Source organism: Pogona vitticeps, chromosome 11 (assembly GCF_051106095.1).
Source record: "Pogona vitticeps strain Pit_001003342236 chromosome 11, PviZW2.1, whole genome shotgun sequence".
In the NCBI taxonomy this organism is placed as follows: Eukaryota; Metazoa; Chordata; class Lepidosauria; order Squamata; family Agamidae; genus Pogona; species Pogona vitticeps.
The window spans coordinates 2,307,227-2,330,617 of NC_135793.1; the positions used below are offsets into that span (position 1 = coordinate 2,307,227).

Genomic DNA, 23,391 nt, shown 5'->3' on the forward strand with positions numbered 1-23,391 from the left:
CTTATTTGTTCTTTTATCACTCTCCAGTGTTCATTTGGGTTTTTAAATAATCCTTCTGATCTACCCAGGTTGTTTTTGATGTGAGTGTTTGGAACAAACTGTAGGACAAAGACTCCTTTAAAGTGGTTCCCTAAACTCCATTGAGGTGTTAAGATGAAGCACACGCCACACAAAAGAGCAGCAAGAAGATCTTATCGAGACCTCCTTTCACATTCAGAAACACAAACCAATTGGTTTGGAATTTACAAGCCCTAAACAAATGTCCACTTCTCTTTCATCTCCAAGACAACAAGGGAACAGAAATAAATGGAGGCATCATTTCTTTATCTGAATTTTGTAGAAATTTGATGGTAAAACCCAGTTAAGCTGGATTCAGAAATTTCTTTGAACAGTGCAGTGGTTTCCAAAAAGGAAGCTATGCTAATCTGTTTCAGTGTCATACAAGAGAAAACAAAACAAAAGCAAAAATCAAAGCATGGCACTTCATGATTAATAGTTATTTCAGTGTGAGCTTTTGTGGATTGTGATCTGTTTATTCAAATACAGCACAATGGATACTGTACACAAAGATACTTCAGAGTGAATTCCCGTCTTTCCCCCCCTAGGCCTATTGTACTTGAGAGTATGTTTTAGCAGATGCCAGTGGAACTCTTGGATAAATATTGCTTAGTATCAGAATAAAAAGCTGCAACAGAAGGTTTATTTATTTATTTTCTCCATTAAGCCTAGAAGGACATATTAAGATTGCATTATTAAGGTTGCATGAGTCGTATTTCAAAGTAGCTTCATATATGTATATATGGCATTTCAAATGTTGCGTAAGCCATTTAACTGTCTGTGTTTTCCGACAAGTCTTATGTGAATGAGAATTCATGGTAAAGGGCCTAAACTGTAAAAACAAGTAAAATCCAAGCATTCTTATTCTTGCTGTTTTGTAGGAAGTAAGAATAGCTGAATTGGGTTTGGGGGAGGGGAAGTGGCTTATCCTATTTCCCTTGGCCATAAAACTCACAGAACATTTCTTCTGAAGGCAATAAAGCTGAAAGCTTTTTTTAAACTATTTGCTGTGAAAATTGGCACCCTTTCCGGCAATATAACTGCCAAAGAAAAGAGAAGAAGGAAGAGACAGTCCTGCATATCAAAGGTGAAAGAAGTGTTAAAAGGGTCTGTTGCTCAGTGACATTGCTTGTTGCATGCTGAGTTGTGTGACTTGCTAGGCACAAGATAACATCTACCCTGGTTTCATAACTGCCAGCAATTCACTTCCTAAAGTTACACTCTTTGCATTATGCTTGTGGATGTAATAAACAGGATTTGAGGGGGCTCTCCAACGTCTGTATTATGAGCTGTTCTGGTTTGGTTACTTATATACCTTACAATAAATACAACATCAGTATCAATGCAGCTGTAATAGTCATCTGATTTTAAAATATGAAGTTTCGTGCTTTTGGTGTACCTAGGTAAAATTAGCTTAATAATTTGAGGTATTAAAGAGATTTTGACCCACTCATGAATAACTTTGCTCTTCCTTTTGTGGTGTACCACATTTAAACCAGGAAGTCCTTAATAGAAAATATATTTGTCCGTGAAGCAGGAAGCTGTGGCTGTTAGTGCTAGAGTAAGGTTAAATAGGTTTTAAACTTGTTCCAAAGCCAGTACTTAGTCATATGTTTACAGTTCAGATGGAATAAGAAAATTATTGCACTGGAAAGCAGCAGTATGCCTATGCAAAAGAATTGTTCCCACCATAGCTTATTAAGACTGTACATGGACCAACAGTTAATAGTTCAGTTTAGACATTATGTAATACCCTGCTTTGTGGTAATTGTAGTTTGGAAGCTGAGAATGTGGATAATTTGAACTTTCACTAGTTTGACAGTGAAATCCAGTGGATATAGGAGGGCATGTACATTTTTAATTTAATTTTACTTTCTTATCTATACTCCACCTTTCTCCAAAAGAGGACCAGCCCTTCTCCTTGCTGCAGCCTCTTGCCCTGTACACTTCCAAAATTTGTTCTGGCAAGCTGAGATGGTGGGAGCTATGGGCTAATATACCTGGGTGGGGCACCTAATTGGAAAGTCTGCACTACTAAGCATTATAATATCAGCAAACTCAGTTTCATTGTTTACAACAACAAGACTTTTGAACAACCAAGTCAAAACCAGAACAACTCCTAGCAAATAATGCTTTGAATGGTTTTCTTCATATCAAATGGTTTTTAAAGATGTGGTAGGAAAACTGGTGTACATCAATTTAAACTTGGTTACTTTTGTTGTTTACCTCATTCTTTGTGATAATTGTTTTTATTCTTTTGAGTAAAATAGTTTTCAAGTCTGAAACATCAAATACATTTAAATTTTGAGATACATTTTAATCTGAAATACCCTTAAATGCACTTTTGCTGACTCTGTTACATCTCTATTATAGCATTATGCAAAAAGATTCACAGCACAATCCTGTGACATCTACTCAGAAGTAACTCTCTTTGAGTTCCGTAGGACCAGCTTCCAGGTAAGTGAGGATTGAGTTGTAGCCTTATGCTTGCTTTACCCTGTTGACTTTAGCGGGTTTAATTTCCAGAGCAGTAGCCATGCTAGTCTTTTGGAACAGAGCAAATTGTTCCTTGAACATGAATTAATTTCATCTTGTGTAAGCTGTAGTTAACCCTGCCTCATTGCATCAGACATATGAACTGTCACCTAACACATGCCTATGTGGGTGGGTGATTGTGATCAGTGGAATCAGTGAGAACTTGAATACATATATTTAAATACATGAGCAGGAATAGGCTATAGATTTTAAAAAATTTGTCATATGACTGTGCAGGCAGAGTAAACATGGGGACATATTTAGCATCTAGTCTTGCCACTGACTGTGGCTCTTCCGGTTGCCTCACTGCTTTGATGGACCACCTCAACACACCTGGTCTTATCTGATTTCAGAAGCTAAGTCCAGTTAGACCTAATTAGTTCTTGGATGGAAAACCACTAGAAAATACCAATAATCTCTGGGTACAGCTAGGAAAGAGCCTTTCCTAAAACTTCGGAGAACTGCTACTGCCCATCAGAGTTGGCAGTCTTGGATAGATCTATGATCTGATACCATAAGGCAGTTTTCTATTGTCCACTACATTTTACATATAACAGATAGTCCAGTCTCTGCGCAAAAGAATATTTGGACACAAAACTGATGTCAAATAACAGGGAAATGCTTCAGTGTCCTGAGAGTTATTGTTTAGCATACTATTCTCAAACAAATAAACTGTAGTGATAGAAGCCAAACAGAGATTGGCTGAACAAGAATTCATCAAGAGCTTCAACTCTATTAGAGCTGTGACAGGGACAACAGCTTTTTACTACACAATATGTTTTAGTCTGTTCATGAAGGCAGGAAAGTCTCTGGTACCTCTCAACCACTGTTTGTTAATGCCCAATGTTAAGATAATGATTCGCATCTGTACTTTCCATCTGCAGCCTCTGACTGTGTTGACTATAATCATCAAAGCCAGTGAGGCATGTTTAGAATAATCTGTTAACTGAGGCAACCCTCATGCATCTGATATAGTGTGCTCTAGTCTGCAAAAGCTCATGCCAAAGGGCATAAAGATGACTAATTCTGTGTTGTGATTATGATTATATATCACATCTAATAATACTAAATCCTGTATTGTGAGAATTTGGAAATGGATGAGTAATACTTTATTTTATCCTTGCTTTTTTGAGGGGGGGTTGTTTTATGGATCTATGATAGTTTTGCTTTGATTCTGTCTGATAATTACATGTTAATGGCATAATAGGACTGACAGAATTTTTTAATTAGTAACTTATGAAGAGGAAGAAAAACTTATTATTTCCATGTAAAATTCATGGTGTTGTTTTAGTTGCAGCACACATGCCCTAGTTATGTCAAGACTTGGCTGCTATAATGTGCTCTATGCTTTTCAAACTGGATTAGATGACTCAGAAATGTCTGCTGACACATAATGCAGCCACTCACATTGCTGTTGCAGCTAGCTGGTTGGGCTGTATTTGTTATGGGTAGACACATTTGTGAGCTTTGGGCTACAACTCCCAGAATTCTGGCACTCACAGTCCAAAGCCTAACAAATATGCCGTCTTTCAGTATATACACCAATCCTGTACTGCCTGAGCAGGCTGCCATTGCACTTCAAAAGATAGTGGTTGACCTTGAAGGCCCAACATCTACAGGATTTCAGCTAATTTTTTAAAGTTAGAAAATAAACATGTTCAAGAATGTTAAAGAAACTATCACTTGCTTGTAAGAATATTTCTCATGTACTGAAAAGTTCTGTAATCTCAAGTCTGTCAAACAAGATTAAGTCAGGATGTATAGTAAAATTAAACCAGCAGCGTTACCACTGCAGAGTCTTTCAAGTCATCAAAATTATAACTTGTACAAGAACAATCGGGTCAACTTACATTCTTTAAAAGCCACATGCCCATGTGAGTACATAAATAATGGGCATTCAGAAAAAAGTAGATGTTTAAAGGCCTTTTTATTTCAGAAGGAATATTTGCACTTTTTGGTTCCTGTTATCTGCCTGCAGGTCACATTCAACTTGATATTTAAGGGGTGGTTTTACTAGTACTACTTTCCATAAGTTCCCTTGGCCAGCTGGAGATCTGAACCCAGATCTCCTAAATTGTAGTCCATCAGTGTATCCACTAAACAATAATGGCACTCATTTGTGCTTTTTAGCCCACTTATATTATCTGACATGCCCACACATCAGAGAATCCTTAATAAATGTTTCATTTTTATGACATGTTTTGTTTCCATTGGATGCTGTGCTGTTTTTGAAATTATTATGCAATGCACAGTAAAATCAGTGGGATTTCTAACTGTCTTATTTGGAATGGATGACATCAGTGAATTTACATAATGAAGGAACAATAGCAAAAAAGTATATGAGATCAGAGACAAAAAAAGTACATGACATCAGATTCCATTACCTGCATTAATATATGACACAACTCTCATCCGTTCTCAAGAGCCGTGTTTTTGACTTTGGGGACAGATTTGATTAAAACATAAACTCACAGATTCTGCATGATTCAACGAGTTATAACTGGCAGTGCTGTAGCTGCAGACCTATCCCCAAGATAAACTACAGTATTTATTTGTAAAAGATGGGGTCATGAAGAGTTGGACACGACGTAATGACTAAACAACAGAAACAAAATAGTTTCTGCAAGATCCAGAATATAGTTAGACTCCCTGCATTATCATGGGTGTTCACAATTCTCCATGGGTGGCAAATTATAATTCATATAAAGTGCTGTTATTATGAAAGTCTGAACTGAGATGTAGATGTTGTTGATCTTAAGAATTCTGGACATGTGCTGCCTTCTTCTTCTACAAAACAAGTCCTGTACATAATGACATGGGTTGCTTAGACATCCTGCTTCTTTTTCCCTTTGTGTTTTCAAGGTGAAAGATCACTTATTACTGGTTTTAGAAACAGACTGATTTTTATTTCTATGTACTACCTGATTTTGTATTCAAAAGATCACACTGCTTGCCACCACAGTTTGCCTAAGATCCTGCCTGAGATTTATCTCACTGCATCTTTTCTCCTGGTCTTCCTATAAGACATAGTCCAGGTCATTGGAAAATGTGCAACAAAACAGAAAAAAAAACCCAACCATATGGCAAAATTCAAAAACAAGGTTGGGCTGTATCTATCAGACCAGGCACTGCAGAACTTGAGGAGGGGAGGAGATGAGGCTAATTTTAGAATTTTAGAAGAGATACCCATATTAGTCTGATCTGATTGACTGAAATGAAAATGATAAGATGTTGCTTTCCAGTGTTTCTTCTCTCAAGATGACAATATGATGAAATATTGAGAACTGACTTATATACAGGTAAAAGTGAAATAAATAAATGTGGATATAATTGAATGGGAGCTACAAAAGTTGGCTTGTTTTATTGGATAGCTATGATTTACTTCCTCCCCTCCCCCACGTCTTGTGCTCAATTCCCACGATAGGGAAGGTTCCAGAGATAGGAGCAGCAAGAGATTTTGAGAGAGGTTATCTCACTCTAATCTTTCTACTAATTCTATAAGGAAGGATGAGTACTTCTTTCAGCCCATAGGCTGAATTAAGTTTCAGAGAAATTCCATGGTGGTGGGAAGTGCACATTTCAGTGGTAGGTGGTGCCAAAGGCAAAAAGGTGGGACAGAATTGCCAGCATATTTTACCTTAAAGCTTTATTGCCACTAATGTAAGCCTTGGAAGAGCTGCTCCAATCTTTAGAATGAGAAAATAACCTGTAGAAAAGCTAGGAAGCTACCAAGTGATTGTCATGGTCAAACAGGCTTTCTCCTCTATTTTCCCTTCCTCATAACTTGAAAGAACATTTCCCGCTCAGTGCAGATGCAGCACTATTTCAGATTTAAGGGACTATCCATGTTAGGTCAATGTAGTCCTGTAGCGCTATGCCACTTACTCAATTAAGCAAACAGAAAGGGAAGTTGCCATACCTATGGAATGACAGCTCTAACAAAAGGTGGGGAAAGGGGCAGGGGAGAGGGTATCTATAATAGAAAGGGGAAGAAATTGAAATCACTTGAAGTGATGTCTGGATCCTTCTAAAAGGAAGAGAAAGATTTCCAGTGTGAATAGAAGGATCGCTCAACTGTGAGACAGTCATGTCCTTAGAATTATTTACCTTCTGTCTAGTTGTGATTAGCTATGCTTTCTCCAAAATCAGCATATACTGTAATTCAGCTATTGAATTCACTCTCACAAAATGTAGTGGTAGCTATCAACCTGGACAGATCTAAAAAGGGATTGCACTGATCTATGGAACATTGTCTATATTGCAAGTCACGAAAGCTATATATAAAAATGTGTCTGAATGCTAGTTCCTGAGAAGTATATTGGTGCACATGTATGGCATTTGTAGGCTTTTATTAAGTTGGTCAGTATGGAAACAAAATACTAAACTAGATTGGCCCTTGGAATGATCTCACATAGCTGTTATGTTCTTAAATCTGGCATTTCCCTTCCTACTTGATTTTCCCCACAACTCCTTCCAGGCCACTTATATTTACCTCTTTTACTTTATAGTTTTCTCTGTAAAACAAAAGATAAAACTCCTTTCCTGTGCTTCCCCTGCTCTTATCTCTATTTTCTTTAGATCTATTTTAGTACTGTCCCAAAATGCTTTTATTTCATCTTGATTAGGCCATGTTCTGCCTACAGCAACTGGAATACTGGTTTGATAGGGGCTAACAAAAGCCTTTTAGATAAGGTGTTTTGTTTAAATAGATGCATGTAATGGATAAGATTTTTGACTCTAGGTTGGTAAGAGCAAGATAGTGGTAAATTAGAAGAGCTGTATACAAGTGCTATTGCATATTATCTTCCTAATGGTCCAAACATTACAGAAGAAGATGGTTTGTAAGCTGAAAAATGTAGATAAAAGACCCAGTATATTATTGATTATTATTGTACAAAACTCTAGAAGTTCAGATGTAAAAATAACATTCTTTTACCATCTTGGCAATGGATGCATACATCATGGACTTTTATTTTACTCCCAAAATGTGGAACATCTGTGTTGGCAGGGCAGGGATAGGTAGGCTCCTCTGTATTTTACTTATTCTACTGAATGGCAACTGAATGGCGAAGGAGGAAGACACTTTTAGTGGGGATTGCTGAATTTTTCTCCCTTGGAATGTGCTGTCAGATTTCTTTTAATCTGCTGTTTTAATACAATAATCTGTTCAGTTATGTTTTACAACTTATTTTACACAGCGTTAGTAGTATCCAGTATTCAATATATTGTGAGCTATTTTGAGTCCTAATATTGAGTGAAAAGTATGATATTAAACTAACTAGCGAACTAACTAGTTATATGCAAGTGGATTCTCTTTCACACACACAAAAAGCTCACAATAACTGGCCTTGAACATGCTATAGACTGTTTTTGCTACAGCAGAATAATTGAGTACCTCTTTTAGAAGTTGCGATTGTCCATGGGAAAGGTATGAAACTGAGATCAAGTACAAAGTGCAGGTCTATATGTTTCCTCCTTCTATGAACAAGTGACCAGGATTTCAGGATAGCAGCTGATAGAACTGCTGCCTTACCCAGCTCTCTGGATAAAGAGAAAAAAAATTCAGTACTGGAGTACAATTTGTGTGAGAGATGGCTTTAAAGCCTGGGCATCCACCTCCACATATTTGCAGCTGTCACCAAGGTTCAATATGAAGATGTTTTGTATGGGTGCTGTTATGGCACAACAGTGTTGTACCAGAAAGACAGTAGGAGGGGGGGAGGGACTGGAGAAACAGTAGCAAAGTAGAGCCTAGGAAAAACTCGCTGCGTAGATTGTACTTTAGATGCCTAAACTTACTGAAAGATTGATTGGGGGTACAACCAACCTGTGCTCTGAGGGTTCTTGTCATTAAGAATGGGGCATTTGCCATAGGGTGATTTTATGCCTGTATGATATTGCTTTCTCAAAATTAAGCTCAAAGACTATCAGAATGAGTTTCTAAACAAATATCTTCCATACAATGTCTCTATTCCCTCTATTTATTTACTTTAATTAGTTATTTTTTAACATGCAGTGGTCACATTCCATCTGATGTTAGATGATAGGCAGGAAGAGGTATGGGGGAGGATTGCTTTGTTTCCTCCAGAAGACCAGTCACAAACAATTACTAGTAGCAGCCAGCTGAGGAATGCATCTGGCTCCTTAGCATTTAAATCTTCTAAATAGATGGTGAGAAACAGTAACATTTTGGGATAAGGCAAAAAGGGGCAGGAGAGAAGATGTCATGTCAGTTTGTGCATATCCTCTAACAGTGGCATAAACATATTGCTCAGGAAAAACATGACTTTTGTGTTGCACTCAAGACCTCTGTCACCATAGGCATGCTTTCAATGCATGAGTGGTTCACCCTCTTGCAACCTTGTGAACTGACTGGCATCTCTGTGACTTGTCTGTTCCATACACTTACTCATCCGTGAGAGCTTTTCTATAGTGGAAAGGTGGGCCCATTGATTATTCATATCAGCCTTTCTAATTTGATAACTTTTGGATACAATGGACTTCAACTCCCATTACTCTCAGTTGGCATGATGTTGGGGAGGATAGAAATCATGGTACAATACATCTTAGAGGCACCAGGTTGGGGTAGGTTGTTGTACATCATAGGTGCTCACACATACACACCTTCCTCTTTTTTAAGAACCTGGTGTCTACATTTAAAATTAGTCTGAACAGGCTCGGTCCAGGTTACAGAGGCCCAAGTGGGCCTGTGATGGACAATGAGGTTCTAGCATACTTAAGGCAGCCGATGTGAAATTTCTTCTCAAAAACAAAAATCTTTGCTCAGCTTCTCTGATTGGAAAGATACCTCCCTGTTTTGAATCTGCCTTTCCTGAGCCAGATACTTGAGTATGGAGGAAAATCAGTTCCAGATTTTCTCTGATGATACCAATTGTTTCAATAATTTCCAGTTTGCTTTTCAGCCTGGCAGTGCTTTTGGGTGACTTGTGTGGGCAAATGACAAGGAGAGTATAACCCTCCTGAGTTTCTTGGAATGGTTAGCATCCTGCAATAAATCCACATTTCAAATGCTTTTTTTTATTGTAACTTATGTTAAACCTCACAATTTAACTGAATACAGTACCAGTATAACTGAGAATACACACAACCATACAGCATACATTCTAAAAGGTATTTTAAAAGATTTTTTTGCATATTGCAGTCTTCATCTTAGAGCAGTGGCTCTGAGGCCTCCTTATTCTGACTTTTATATTATGGCTATAATTTCATAAGAGAATAAATGTGCATAAATCAGGAACAAGAATAATGTTTAGAAATCATGAACATCTTGGTCATTATGCAGCAGTTTTGAAAATTGTTGTTCTTTGCCTCAAAACATTTCAGAATGCAAACTCTAGTGTACAGCTGGTGAGTCAAAATTCATCTGGAGATTTGGCATAGTTAGGCTTGGGATAAAGAGAGTAATACTCTCTGCAAGTGATTGTCTCTCTTTAGGTATCTGTGTATACTTTCTAGCTTGCTAGAACATTGCCAAAAGGAGTGGATTGCATTTGCACTGACTGATTTTTTTAAAAAACTATTTTGCCTGTATCTCATTTGAACTTGCATCAGCATCAAAATGGGATGAATCTACAGTCGTACGCTGGAGACTCCATATTGAGATTATCCTTTCAAGGGCCTACGAAGGCATCATCTCAGTATGGATTTGTAGTTTATTTGTGACAGTATGAACATTGTTGCTTTTCTTTGAGTCTTACATTGGTCTCCCTTCCTCCTTCCTACATTCTTGTTCCCTTTCTTCGGTGCCCCTGCCCTAGCCACATAACTCTTATTTCCTTTTGGCGCACGACTCAATAACTAAGTCCTCTGTGTTCTTCTTAGAAGAAAATCCCACTTTGTTCAGTTAATTTTGTTATTGTTGTGTGCTGTCAAATAGTTTCTGATTTACGGTGACCCTAAAAGGGTCCTTGCATTGTGCAGAGATGTTCAAAGAGTGATATACCAATATAATCTCATTTGACAAATCACTCTCTTACAGGGTTGGCATGAAGATAAAATGGGAAAGGGAGGGCACAACCCTTAGAGGTTGGGAGAGGAGGAGTAGGACGCAAATTAGAAGTGGGTGTTCAATAAAGAAGTTCTAAGGAGAATTAATAAAGCCCACAAAATCCTAAAACACATATAGACATCTGAAATACTTTGGTCATATAATTAAAAAATACAGATTGTTACAGATGATTATTCATGAAAAATGGGAAAAGAAATGCAAGAACAACAAAAATGTATTAGCTAAAGAATCTGGGATAGTGATTTCAATGCAACACAGCATAGTTGTTTACACCTGACACATCTAAAATCAGTATAGACATAAGAATGTCAATATCCAATAGGGTAAGCATGACAAATTGAAGAGAAATAGTTGTTCTTCCTGTAACAGATTAGCATGGCTGCCCCTATGGAATTCTCTATAGAATTTCAGTTGATCAAATGAATTTTGTTCAAAGTCTATGGAAAAGAAGATGGGGATTTGTGGATGGAAATGGCTGTTGGCAACTATTGTCCTTTACTCAGGAAACACTATCAGAAATGGAAGGCTAATGTACCCTCAAGCTAATTTCCTTAGTCCCCTAATTTCTTATTCTATAGAAGAGATGGGAATCATGGTCATGAGAATGGCTGAAACACAATTGCCTTTTGCCCAAATTCTGTGGCTTTTCTGATTGCAGGCCCATTATTCATGCCTTTGTGTTTGTCAGTAAAGAGTAGTAGGAAGCAAAGGATAGGAACTAAAAGCACATCTGCAAAAGATTGTGGCTCACCAATTGTACTAAAAATATTTTTACAAACATATTTATTGTATAAAATATTAGACCTTGCATGTTTATGGGAAAGTTACAATAAACAAAATATAGATGGTGGAAGACCCCTTCCTCTATAGATTTCAGAGAATCCCAATAGCTCTTTTGTCCTGTTTTAAAAATCACTTCACTATATAACTACAGAGCTACAAGGCTAATGATCCCTAAGAATTTGTTCGATTTCTAGTAATAGGTCTTAAGTAGGTCTGCAAATGGATAGTGTATACTGTATTCTTAATCTTAACCAAGCTTTTGCTAATTTGAGATTAGAGTTTTGAATTATTGAAGGCAGTATGAGATAAATTGCAATTTATTTAAGGAAAGCTCACTGTTAAAGAGAAATTAATTTTTAATATTTCTTGATCCTTTCCTGTTACACTAACACAGTGGAACCGCTGGCTCAAAACATGACTCACAATGGTCCTAACAGGCAGCTCCTCCAAGAGAAAAAAATCCTTTTAAATTCCATATATATACTGAAGATTTAGTTGATTAATCTGGTCAAAACCTGCAGCCTTGAAGTTAACATTTCCACTTTTTCCCCAAACAGGATTCTGCTGTAGGTCCCAGAAAAGCATCACATTCAACAGTAAGCAGCATACAGTATCAGTGACTGAGTCAACACAGCATTTTTCCCTGTCTAGTTTTTCACCATGGTAGGTGAACTCTTCTTTCTCAATGATGGTATTGTTCCTAAAATGTTTTTCCGTAAGTTGATGCCATTCATTATCTGCTGGCTGGAGGGAATGGGAATAGAAATCTGAAACAGTGCGCATATGAGGGAAAGGGAGAAAATTTAGGCCCGGGATGGTGGTCCAATAGTGGCAGAAGGATTCTGTCAAAATTTTCACACTTTTTATATAATTAATATTATTTTATTGTTGTTTGTTTTTAAACTATTCTCACATATGGTGAAAGGAATGTGTATTTTGCCATTTGCATTTCCTGTAGCAGTTTTACACTACACTACAAAGAAAACATCACAAGCATTTATTGAAAATTATTTTGTACAGGTAGTGTTCTGTTATTCTTAAGTTTCATTATAGTTAAGAAATGGAAAAGCAGTGTAAAAATATTTTAAAAAATTGACACTGAAGCTAAGAAAGTGCTTCCAAAATTGGTAACTGTGGAAGAGGAATAACTGCCATTCAACTGAACATCACGCTACATAAGAACATGAAAGTGAAATGCTTGAACAAGGTAAGTATGACATTACTCTTGACTCTCCCCCCCAAAAGTGTTTTAAAACTAAAGCAGCTGTGATCAGCTGTGAATATCAATGATAGAATGATTTGGGATTCCTTTGTGACTATTTTTTTCATTTCAAAGTTGCTGTGGGTTTTTTCAAGAGGTGAGATGAAACAGTTTGTGAGAAGGCAGTTTTGCCTGGACAAAATAGCCAGAGGAGAAAGAGTTGAGCATTCTTTTCCAGCACCGTTCCTCCCCTTAGACTTGCAGCCTGCCTCTCCAGTGGCAGAGAGGACAAAAACCAAAAAGCATTTTAACAACACTAAGCCACCATCTGTCTGAAACAGATAATATGTACAGTTCTAACCTCATAGTTTGTGGCCAGAATGTGGTTGGTGTTCATGGAAGATTTATATAATTTGCTACAGTTAATTGATGAGGTTCTGGAGCACATCTCAATTGTGTGGTCAAGTACATGAACAGGCACAGCACTAAGACATACACTGAAACCTTTTCAATTAGCTGCCATGAGTTATGAAAACTTTGTGCAAGCATCAGTAGGTTTCTGATCTTTATGCTGGGCATTTAGCACTTGAAATGTAGTTTAATTTCCAAGATATGATTTGGGCAAATCCTGGTTTGTCATTATGTCTGAAATGATGGGTAACATGCCTAAAACCAGCCATTGTGATGTGCATGCACCACTTGAATATTGGGGTATATCTAAGACTGATATATCTAAGATTCAGTGTTCTCAGGTCTCAGAGCTCCTTTCAGGCACAAAAATAAATGGGAATATTTCACAACATTCCTGACATTAACATGTGGCACAGGGTTATATGTGGCCCTGCCTGGTGTAAGTGCTGTGAGCCCGACCTTCTGCCATTGTCTAATCAACAGAGGAAAAGTTTACTTCTGCTGGGCGCTAGCTCAAATCCTAGCCCCAAACTTCAATTACTAAACTTGTGCAGTAAGAAGATTCACAAGTCATGATGCTGATCTTCCACTTGTCGCTCTGCTCTGAATTGCATAATGGGTCCAAGGGCCTACATACACTGTCCTCCTTCCCTGTTTTCCTTCCCTTGTTCTTGGATTTTTGGTGCACTGACGTTGCACTAGGAAACCAGCATAAAACACATCTGCACACTGAGCCCTGGCATAATCTATGCGTCCAGACTATAAATTTAGCTCTTACAGACAGATTAAATGTTCAGCCCCTGTAGATTTGTCTTCCTGCATATAGACCCAGAGAACACTTCCCAGAAATTAGCGCTGGCACCTTGAGACATGGCCACCCTAATTAGACATAGCTTGTTCAGTCCCTTCCTCCTTCAGTACCTGCACTTCCTCCCTGGAGAGAACAAAAGCTTATACATTCATTTAACAGTATTTTCTGCTAGGGATGAACTCAGGGTACTGTGCTTTGACCTTTTCTAACTAATTGCATTTAAAACAAATTACATTTCCTCATTCATATGTAAGAAAAACTGTTTTGGTTTTATCAGAACTTGATTTCCTTTGCCCATAAATGAGTAGAGGAATGGAGTAGGGAAAAGTAAGAGGAGAGGAATCCTGCAACTCCTTTATCCGAGCCATTATATTGGAACTTTTAGAAGCAATTAATAAAAACCAATTTAAAAGATGCATCACATAATTCTTTTCCTTTTTTAAAAAAATTGTTCGGGAATGGAAAGTAGGTTTTCTATCAGAAATATGAATGCACAACTTCCTTGCAAAGTGATTGCATGGGATACATGAGTCTCATGTAATGCTCCCTCTGGATTTCCCCTGAAAATTCTTTTAAAACCAATTTTACTTTGTGAAATGATATTGATTTTCATTAATTAGCAGCACAATGTGGGGATAAGCTTTTAAATATTGGTATTAAGATGAGATAAATGATTTGTGAATTCTTTCCCTCAAGAATGTTGAAGTGAAAAGATTTGCAGCTAGAGTACATGGGAAGCTTTTCTTTTTTTCTTGATACTAATGAAAGTGTGTACTGAGCTTTAGTGGAGGAATGTAGATACAATGTAACAGTAAGCTATGGAGGGCAATCAGCAGCCAGCGCTTGGAGTCTCATGAGTCCTCTACAGATGCCAGACCTCACAAGTATCCAGCATCTCCGGTTATGGGAGGCTTAGGAGGAGTTGGGGCTGGTGGCTCCAATTCATTGGTGCTTTGAATCCACTCCTAGTATTGGCTCACAATTAGCAGGAGCTATACTTCAGTACCTTGGATAACTCCTATAAGTGCAGACTAATACCCAAAATGGACTTCACAGAACCTACAAAGTCCAGTCATGAGCCACTGTTGTCCTATAGTAGCCCTATAGTAGTCTCAGTACACTTTAGGGTTCCTGAAGAAGGAGGAAGAGGAGTAGGATCAAACAGAGTAGAACTGTTCTCCTTTAAACTCTCCTTGGAGTAGTCTCTTCACCGCATTTTGAGCTCCTCTGCTTAAATACTTTTTGCTTGTGAACACTGGTAAAAGTGTGACCTTTTGCAAGTTTTAGTTAAAGTTTGATAAAAATTTGTTTTGGAATTTTAACTGAAGGGCTTCTTGTTATCTTAACACATATAAAACTTTTGAAACAGTTCAGAACATTGTAATATTAAAGAACAAAGCAAACTTGAAACATAGTACTGTATCCTTGAATTAGCTTGAATTAATAATTAATCTTGAATGAATAAGATTGAAGACCCCTAATACAGAAGCTCTTGTTGGATTAGCAAATTGGTTTAATGACTTCAAAAGAATCTAGTCAACAGGAGATAGTGTGCTATGTATTTCAGCCTAAATAAATTGCTATAGTGTCCTCTCTTGAGACTGAAGGGTGCCTGTGTGTGGTAGGCAAGGTGTGATGGAGTGTTCATGGAAGAAGCCTTATTTTGCACAACTCCATTGGGTCTGTTAGTTATGGTGAAGAACAAGGTGCTGTGTAGGACAATGAAGTCCCAGTTGTACTCTGGCTACTTAGCTGTGTGTCTGAGAGCCATTCACAGGTGTTGTCAACCCACCTTCAGGCATAATTTTTTTGCCATAAGAACTAGGAACTTGCAGTTTGTTGGGAGACAAGGAAGGAAGATTATGGTTTTCAAGAAGTTGAATTCTGTACCCAGAATCATTTTCTGCACTCTCCCCATGCTTCTGCAGAATTAGAATGTATGCCCGAGAAACTATGCTGACTCAGTATTTCTGCTAGGTTATGTCTCCTGATATGTCTTAACTAAGGTCATGGCCACTGGTCCCATCACGTCCCGGCAAATAGAAGGGGAAGATATGGAGGTAGTTACAGATTTTACTTTCTTGGGCTCCATGATCATTGCAGATGGAGACAGCAGCCACAAAATTAAAAGACGCCTGCTTCTTGGGAGGAAAGCAATGACAAACCTTGACAGCATCTTAAAAAGCAGAGACATCACATTGCTGACAAAAGTCAAAATAGTCAAAGTTATGGTTTTTCCTGTAGTGATGTACAGAAGTGAGAGCTGGACCATAAGGAAGGCTGACAGCCGAAGAATTGATGCTTTTGAAATGTGGTGCTGGAGGAGACTCTTGAGAGTCCCCTGGACTGCAAGGAGAACAAACCTATCCATTCTAAAGGAAATCAAGCCTGAGTGCTCACTGGAAGGACAGATCCTGAAGCTGAGGCTCCAGTACTTTGGCCATCTGATGAGAAGAGAAGACTCCCTGGAAAAGACCCTGATGTTAGGAAAGTGTGAGTGCAAGAGGAGAAGGGGACGACAGAGGATGAGATGGTTGGACAGTGTCATCGAAGTGACCAACATGAATTTGGCCCAGCTCCGGGAGGCAGTGGAAGACAGGAGGGCCTGGCGTGCTCTGGTCCATGGGGTCACGAAGAGTCGAACACGACTAAACGACTAAACAACAACAACATGTCTTAACAGCTCCAGCTTGTTAAGTACATTGAGGGAAGACACACTACAGATTACAGAAACTGCTCAGCATTTGAGTCTTTCAAGCAAAGTGCAGAGCTGCAGATGTAGACTCCAGCACTCTTTCCAGACATTGTTCTGTGTGTGGTGCTTTGTGCCCCTAAGTTTGCAGGCAAGAGAGTTTCATTTCACACCCTAACCATTCAATCACAGGCCGCTTGACAAAGGAGGCTCTGCTGTTCTCTTGCTGTTCTTGGTACTTTATATAAGGTTCTCTGTACGTTACAATCAGCTGTTTTGATGATGCTAGAAGGTCTCTCTTGCATGCAGCTTTGGTGATCCCATTGTGAACTGTAGTGCTCTTGTAGGCTGTTCTCCCTTAAAACATATATCTTTACTGAGATGCCACAACTTGCTGAAGATTCCCATTACGTTGTAAGCTATTCATTGTAAGAGTTGGTGGTGGTGGTGGAGGTGGTGGAGGAGGAGGAGGTGGAGGAAATAAAGTACCAGCTATTTCTGAATGAGTCTGTGGGTCAGGCATTGGAATTGGACTCATTGAACCAGAGTCACTCTGGATGGAACCAAGGCTGCTGCCATCAAAACTGGTCATTTTCTTCTTCATTAATTTTCTTTCTTTGGCTCTGCGATTCTGGAACCAAATTTTTACCTATAAACAGAAAGAAAAAAAAACACAGTCTTTCAGTTACTTACTGCATGACCCAATACAGTATCAGCTACAATTGCTTGTCTATCTAAATTACAGTGGGGTCTTGACTTGAGAACTTAATCCGTATTGGAAGGCGGTTCTCAAGTCAAAAAGTTCTCAGGTCAAATCTGCATTTCCCATAGGAATGCATTGAAAACCATTTGATCCGTATCTGCTCTTTTCCGTCCATAGAATCTAATGGGAAGCTGCTATTCCGCCTTCAACCACTAGAGGTGGATATTTTGTTTCTTTTTTTCTTAGGTCCAGAAAGGTTCAGGGAAGGCAGGGAAAAGACAGTCCAGGCAGTACCAGGCAGTCCGAAGACTGTCTCCCAATCCACTCTCTAAACGCTGGGAGGAGTGAGGAAGCAGACAGGCACCCTTTTCACTGGCCAACAGTTAACTGAAAGTTCAAATTTTGCACTTTCCCTGCCTCCCACGTGGGTTTTTTTAAGTTCTTAACTCAAATCTAAGTACTTAAGTCAAGTCAATATTTTCCTATGAGAGTGGTTCTTAAGTCAAAATGTTCTTAACTCGAGCCGTTCTTAAGTCAAGACCCCACTGTATAGCACTAATATATCTTGTCTATTGACTGCAACTTGAAATAATCAAAGAACAGTTCTTCATACATTTTTGTGTGTTCTTCATTCTTACTTCAGGAATAGGGAAATTAACCTGTAAACAAGAATTTCCCCCCATTTAATGAAAAAGTGTGGGAGCAAACAGATGGAAGGTAGATTGGTTCCTCTTTGTAATTCTTTGTATTCCTTGAAGTAAATTGGTAAGGATTCTGACTCTCAATAGCAAGCAAAGTTGCAATTTTTAAAAAAGAAAATTTAAATTAAAAAATTAAAAAATTAAAAATTAATTTTTTAAAAAAATAGTCTTTTTCAAACTCAATGTTCTCATTTGCAAAATGAGAATATTGCTGTAATTAGTTTTCTGTGGCCAAGTCTTTATATAGCTTTATTGATCATGATGGGATTGCTGACTTCCATGTGTCCTTTTCTCTTCCAATTGTACACACACCATGGTGGGTAATTGGATCTGCCCATCAGAACAATATTTTTTCTGTCCCACTCAAGCCTGAATTCCAGTTTTGCAGCTTTTTCATGTAGCTCTCATGGGGGACGTGGGTTGGGAGTGTAAATCCTGAAATTCTGACCTTCTGTATACCAACATAGATTTGACCTTTTTCTTCTGCTTCAGAGAGGAAATTTAATGTGCATAACTTAGATTCTACCTGTCTCTCAGAAAGTCGCAAGTGTGCAGCAAGTTCTGACTTCCGTCGAATTGTAATGTATCTGTTGTAGTGGAATTCCTTCTCCAGTTCTAATCTTTGATGGTCTGTGTAAACAACACGATACTTCTCTTTTGTTCTTGTTTTTCCTGTTTGGAAAAAACACACACAACAAAATCTACATAGGTATCCGTGAAAGATCAGGTGTGTCACTGAGAAGTATTCATCCTTGAGAACATCTAGCTGCCTAGAGTGGTGGCAATGACCAGATAGGCGGGTTATAAGGCGGGGTATAAATAGAATAACTAGAATAAATAAATAAATAAGTGTTATGCTGTAATCAGCCCAGCACTCTAGTTCAGCACTCTGTTCTGACAGTGGTCCACCAGATAACCATGGGAAAGCTATAGCAGGACAAAAAGTTAGTAGCATCCTCCTACTTGTGTTTTCCCACAGCTGGTACATAGAGGTATCACCAGACCAGATGTAGGAGGAAATATGTATCCTCCATGAACAAATAAAGTAGCCCTTATCCTCCATCAGCAAACAAAAAAGAAAAAGTGGTCATTGTGTAAAATCCCAGAACAAGAGTGAGTGGCATTTTAAAAATCAAATAAACTCTCAGAGCCAAAGAGCCCCAAAAACCCACAACAACCAAACTCTCAGTAACTTTTGAACCCTGCAGGAGTCTTTGCCAGTTTGGGCATTGCTGAGCTTGTGTGAGGTGGGCTACAGGGAGAAACAGAAAAGGCCAACTGTCTCAAAGTTCTGTAATGGAGGCTGCAACCCTGTACAGTCAGCTTATAGGTATTGAATTTCACCTCAGGGGATGTAAGTTTCCTTAACAATGGTTCATTTCTTTTGCAATGCCCAACCTGATGAAGAGTCTGCATCAGGCAGGAATTAGAAGCTAGCATGTTTCTGAGACTTTTATGATCTAATTGGATTTGTTTTTGTATTTCTCCTCCATGAATTTGTCTGCTGCATTCAAAGGACAGAGTGTGAATGTATGTTGCCTCTTTAGGCCCACACTTATAAAATCTAGGTTACCCATGAATGGTCTGGTTCAGATATAGGTTAACTAAAGCTTAGAGACAATAGGTTATAAATAATTACTTTTTGAATAAAAAGGAAGTAGTAAAGGTGTTATTTAAAATTGCACCTATTATAACAACTGAGTGATTACTAAAGGTGGATTGAAATGATAATAAATTAGCTTTTAAAAAGTAGCTTTTCATATTTGGAGCTTAACACACAGGTTGGCAGACAATCTGATGTCTCCTAGGTGTTTGTACTGCAGTTCTTATAAGCTGCTGCTAGCATAGCCAAAAGGTGTGGAGGGGTATGTAGCCACCAACACCTGCAGGAGACAAGGCAGCCTGCTTGTAATGAATCACTGGCCTCTCTCTTCTGGTGGTCATCTCTTGTGTATTCTCCTTGCTGAGGGAAATGTTACCTTTACTTATAAATAAGGAGGGAAGTCTTTGTACAGTAGTAATACAGGAGACAACATGATGGCACATTACCAGCAAAACTGCATTTACTCAATTTATATGCTTGGGTTGTATGCTTTGTAATCATGTTCCAGTCAAAGTATACAATAAAGGAGCCCCAAACGTGTATTTCTGGGGCTGAACTTTACATACAACAGAATTATTTTTGCAGAAATGAGAAAGGAAAGCTGAGAATTGCAGAATGTTGGAAGAGAAAATAGTTCATGGAGATTAAGTTAACCAAACTACTTTTGAAACACCCAAAAGAGAAGAGAGATTTTTTAATGAAATTTGCTCAGATTAACATGTATAGCTACTAATTTAGGAATAATTACCATCTAAAAATTCAGCATATCACACTGGAGTGGGGAGGGTAGTGACCCATGTACCTTTTTATTCTGTTGTCTCGATTCTAACTGTTGGTGGCTAAATTCAAGAGAAATAGCTCTTGATTTTACAGTGAACAGAATCCTATTGGTGTTATGTGAGATTTGCATAACTTGCTGCAGCTAAGTGTAAGAACTGACAAGTTGCTAGAGCATATATCTCAGGCATGTGGCTGATCATGTATCAAATTGTGCAGTCAAGGTTCATCCCAACACCTAATCAATAAACTGCAGCAAGTTATGCACAGCCTTGCAAGAGCATCAGTATTACTGCAGCTATGATCTCTAAAAGAAGTAGGGGGTCAGATGGTGCTTTAGATGAGATTTCCTTCAGTCTTAAAACTGTCCTTGGGTAACTCTTCAAATGGAGAACTACTCTCTGTAAGTGCAGCCCACATGGCCACCGTAATGAGCATGTAAAAGGATAAGCTTTGTTTTGGAGGGGGGGGATTCTACAATGGAAATGCATTGTTTTGCTGTGCTGATTCATTATAAGGGGTCGTTTGTAGTGTTTTGTGGCAAATCAGGTTGTTCACACAGTGTAAATCTGCTCACCTGGGGCTTGGCCTATCTTAGGATACTCCACTTAATCTAGCAGTCTGTGACTCAGCAAGCCAAAGCTTTTGGGGGCTGGAAGTGAGAGGGCACCTTCCTCATTGGTCATAAAATTCATAGAGCATTTCTTCTGACAATAAAAACAAAGAGAGGGCTTCTTTATTTACTGTGAAAATCATCACCCTTTCCGGCAATATAACTGCTAAAGAAAGGGAGAAGGAAAAGAGAAGGGGGCATATCAAAGCAGAAGTGTTAAAAGAAGGTCTGTTGCTTAATATGGGAGATGGTCCTCTGAACTGAAGGACAATGGAACTAAAGATCAAGGAGGGGATGTAGACCTCACAACTAGTTTACAAAGCAAAATAGATTAGCATTAAGACTACCTCTGGCTCTCCCTGTCTTCTCAGCTTGTGAGTAGCTTCTGTTTTACATCAGTTAACATCCTCCTTGTCACTCAGATTTGTCTGTGTCTGTGCATTTTGCAGTTTGATGGAAGAGACTTTGTCGGTGTTCTGAGTCATGCAACTGAGCTTTAATTATACCAGAGAAGTAGCTTTGAAGCCACAGAGAAGTGGCTGGGAACATAATCTGGACAAGATCTTGAATTCAGCTGCTAGGAGGAACTAATGTGATAGTTGAACTTGTTACAGAGACTATGGGAGGCTTTAAATTTGCCATTTATCTTTGTTTAACACATAGCTTGACCTTTTATTTGAAACAAAGTGTAAATGTATATTTTAAAAAGTTTTCTGGTACCATAGAGACAAATTTATTTTCATGCAAGCTTTCTTAGAGGTACAACAAAACTCTTCTTGTTCTGCTGAAGCAGACTAATATGGTAACATATCTCAAATTTGCTGAAAATAGAATTAAGAATTCACAGTCCTTTCATGACACCCACATCTAATGCCTGAGGTGGCTTCTTCATTCCAGCTTATTGTAAGGCCCTCCCTGCTCTTACCAAATGTTTCCAACAAGGCCCTGCACAAACTGAGATTAAAACACACTCAGGATATGCACAGAAACACACACCATAGTTTGTGGTGCAGGGGAAAGCCAGAGCTTGGAAGCATTACTTCTTTTTTTGACTACAACTCCAGAGTATACAGATAGCATAGTTATAGTAACATGATGGCAAAAGGAGGGGGTGAGATTCAAAGTGATGTGAAACATATATCTATGGTAGCATCTCAACACCATTTGAGTGTCAGCTGTTTCTCAGGGGAATAATTGTTATTTAAAGACAGGAGAAGTGCTCAGCAGTTTCCAGCCTACCTCACAGAGAGTGAGTTGGAGTATCATTTGGAAACCTCTGGTCTCATGTGTACATATAGTCCCAAAGTGTAGTAGGTAGCACAGTGGGTACTCAATTAACTTTAAGAAGCAGTTGAACCACAAGGGGAAATGTGGCCATTAGCTGCATTAATTACCAAGTCTTTGCAGCAGTATTAGACATAGTAATGTTTAAAAAATCTTAATCTTATGGGAATGTTTACAATATTGTGTAAGATTCTGCCTACACAATCTCTAAAAGGCCATTGTAGGGCTGGAAAATGTTCAGCTGGCAGCTGAAGTTATCGAGGAATTAGAGCCTTCTCCCTACCAGAAAAAAGGAGGTGAAAAAAAGCTAATAAAATTAGTCTAAAACTTTGTTTTAGGGATTATTGTTAAAGTTTTTTAAAGACATTTGGAGAGCTAAGACTTTATGAACATCTATAAAGTGGTGTTAGATTAAAAGTTTTTCTTACTTGTTCATGATATTGAGGCTTGGAGAAGGATATAGAAAAAAGACAGCTTAATATAACATATTTTTAATATTGGTTAAAATTGGTTGCTGCAAGAGGAGTTAGTTGCTTCTTATTTTGGGTGGTCTTTAAATGATTCAGTTAATTCTTGGGTAGAGGTCTATAAGAGCTTAACCACAACAAACTAAATGATGCTTCCACAAGCAAAGATGCTGAATTTGAGAGAGTGGGAATCAGAGAAGAGGGCACAGCAGCCATATCATGTACTGATTTTCTTTAAAAATCTGTTTTGATAGATGAACACTTTTCTCTATCTGCTTGGAACTGCATTGGTCCTGCACGGACTTGCAAAAAAAAAAAAAAAAGGTAGTCCTTTTGTTTGGAGAAACTAGAGAACATTCTGTTCTGTTCTGTTTGTAAAGTTCTGTTTGCTCTCTGAGGCATCCTCCATAAATTCATATTTTTAAAATTCAGAGCAAAGGTCACCATGTCTAATATGGCCAGTTTCCTACCAAGGATGTTTATGACTACTGGAAAAGTGTAATTGTGAGCTTCAGAGAGGCTCACATCATTCTCCTGGGTAATTTTACAATCCAGGAGGATTTTGCTCATACTCAGTAGAAAACTACTGGCACACCCAATATTATAGGCAGGAACAAGAAGACTGAAGGGGACTGAAATTTGGTTTTGGACTCAATAGGACTTATTAAGTACTTCATCTGGAGTTTGGATTGGATTAAAGAAAAGAAGGTCTAAGCCCTGCTAT

At 38.3% G+C, this 23,391-nt stretch overlaps 1 protein-coding gene across 1 annotated transcript in view; it reads right to left on the reverse strand.

Moving 5' to 3' along the window:
* Window positions 1-2,303: 2,303 nt before the first annotated feature.
* Window positions 2,304-23,391, reverse strand: part of CDX4 (caudal type homeobox 4) — a 46,730-nt gene continuing 25,642 nt past the window's right edge. Inside the window, exons 2-3 of the mRNA XM_020784396.3 lie at window positions 18,450-18,595; window positions 2,304-17,168 (exon numbers count right to left, since the gene is read on the reverse strand). Coding sequence (XP_020640055.3) covers window positions 16,893-17,168; window positions 18,450-18,595 — 422 coding nt within the window. The 3' untranslated portion in view covers window positions 2,304-16,892. The remainder of the gene's footprint in view (window positions 17,169-18,449; window positions 18,596-23,391) is intronic.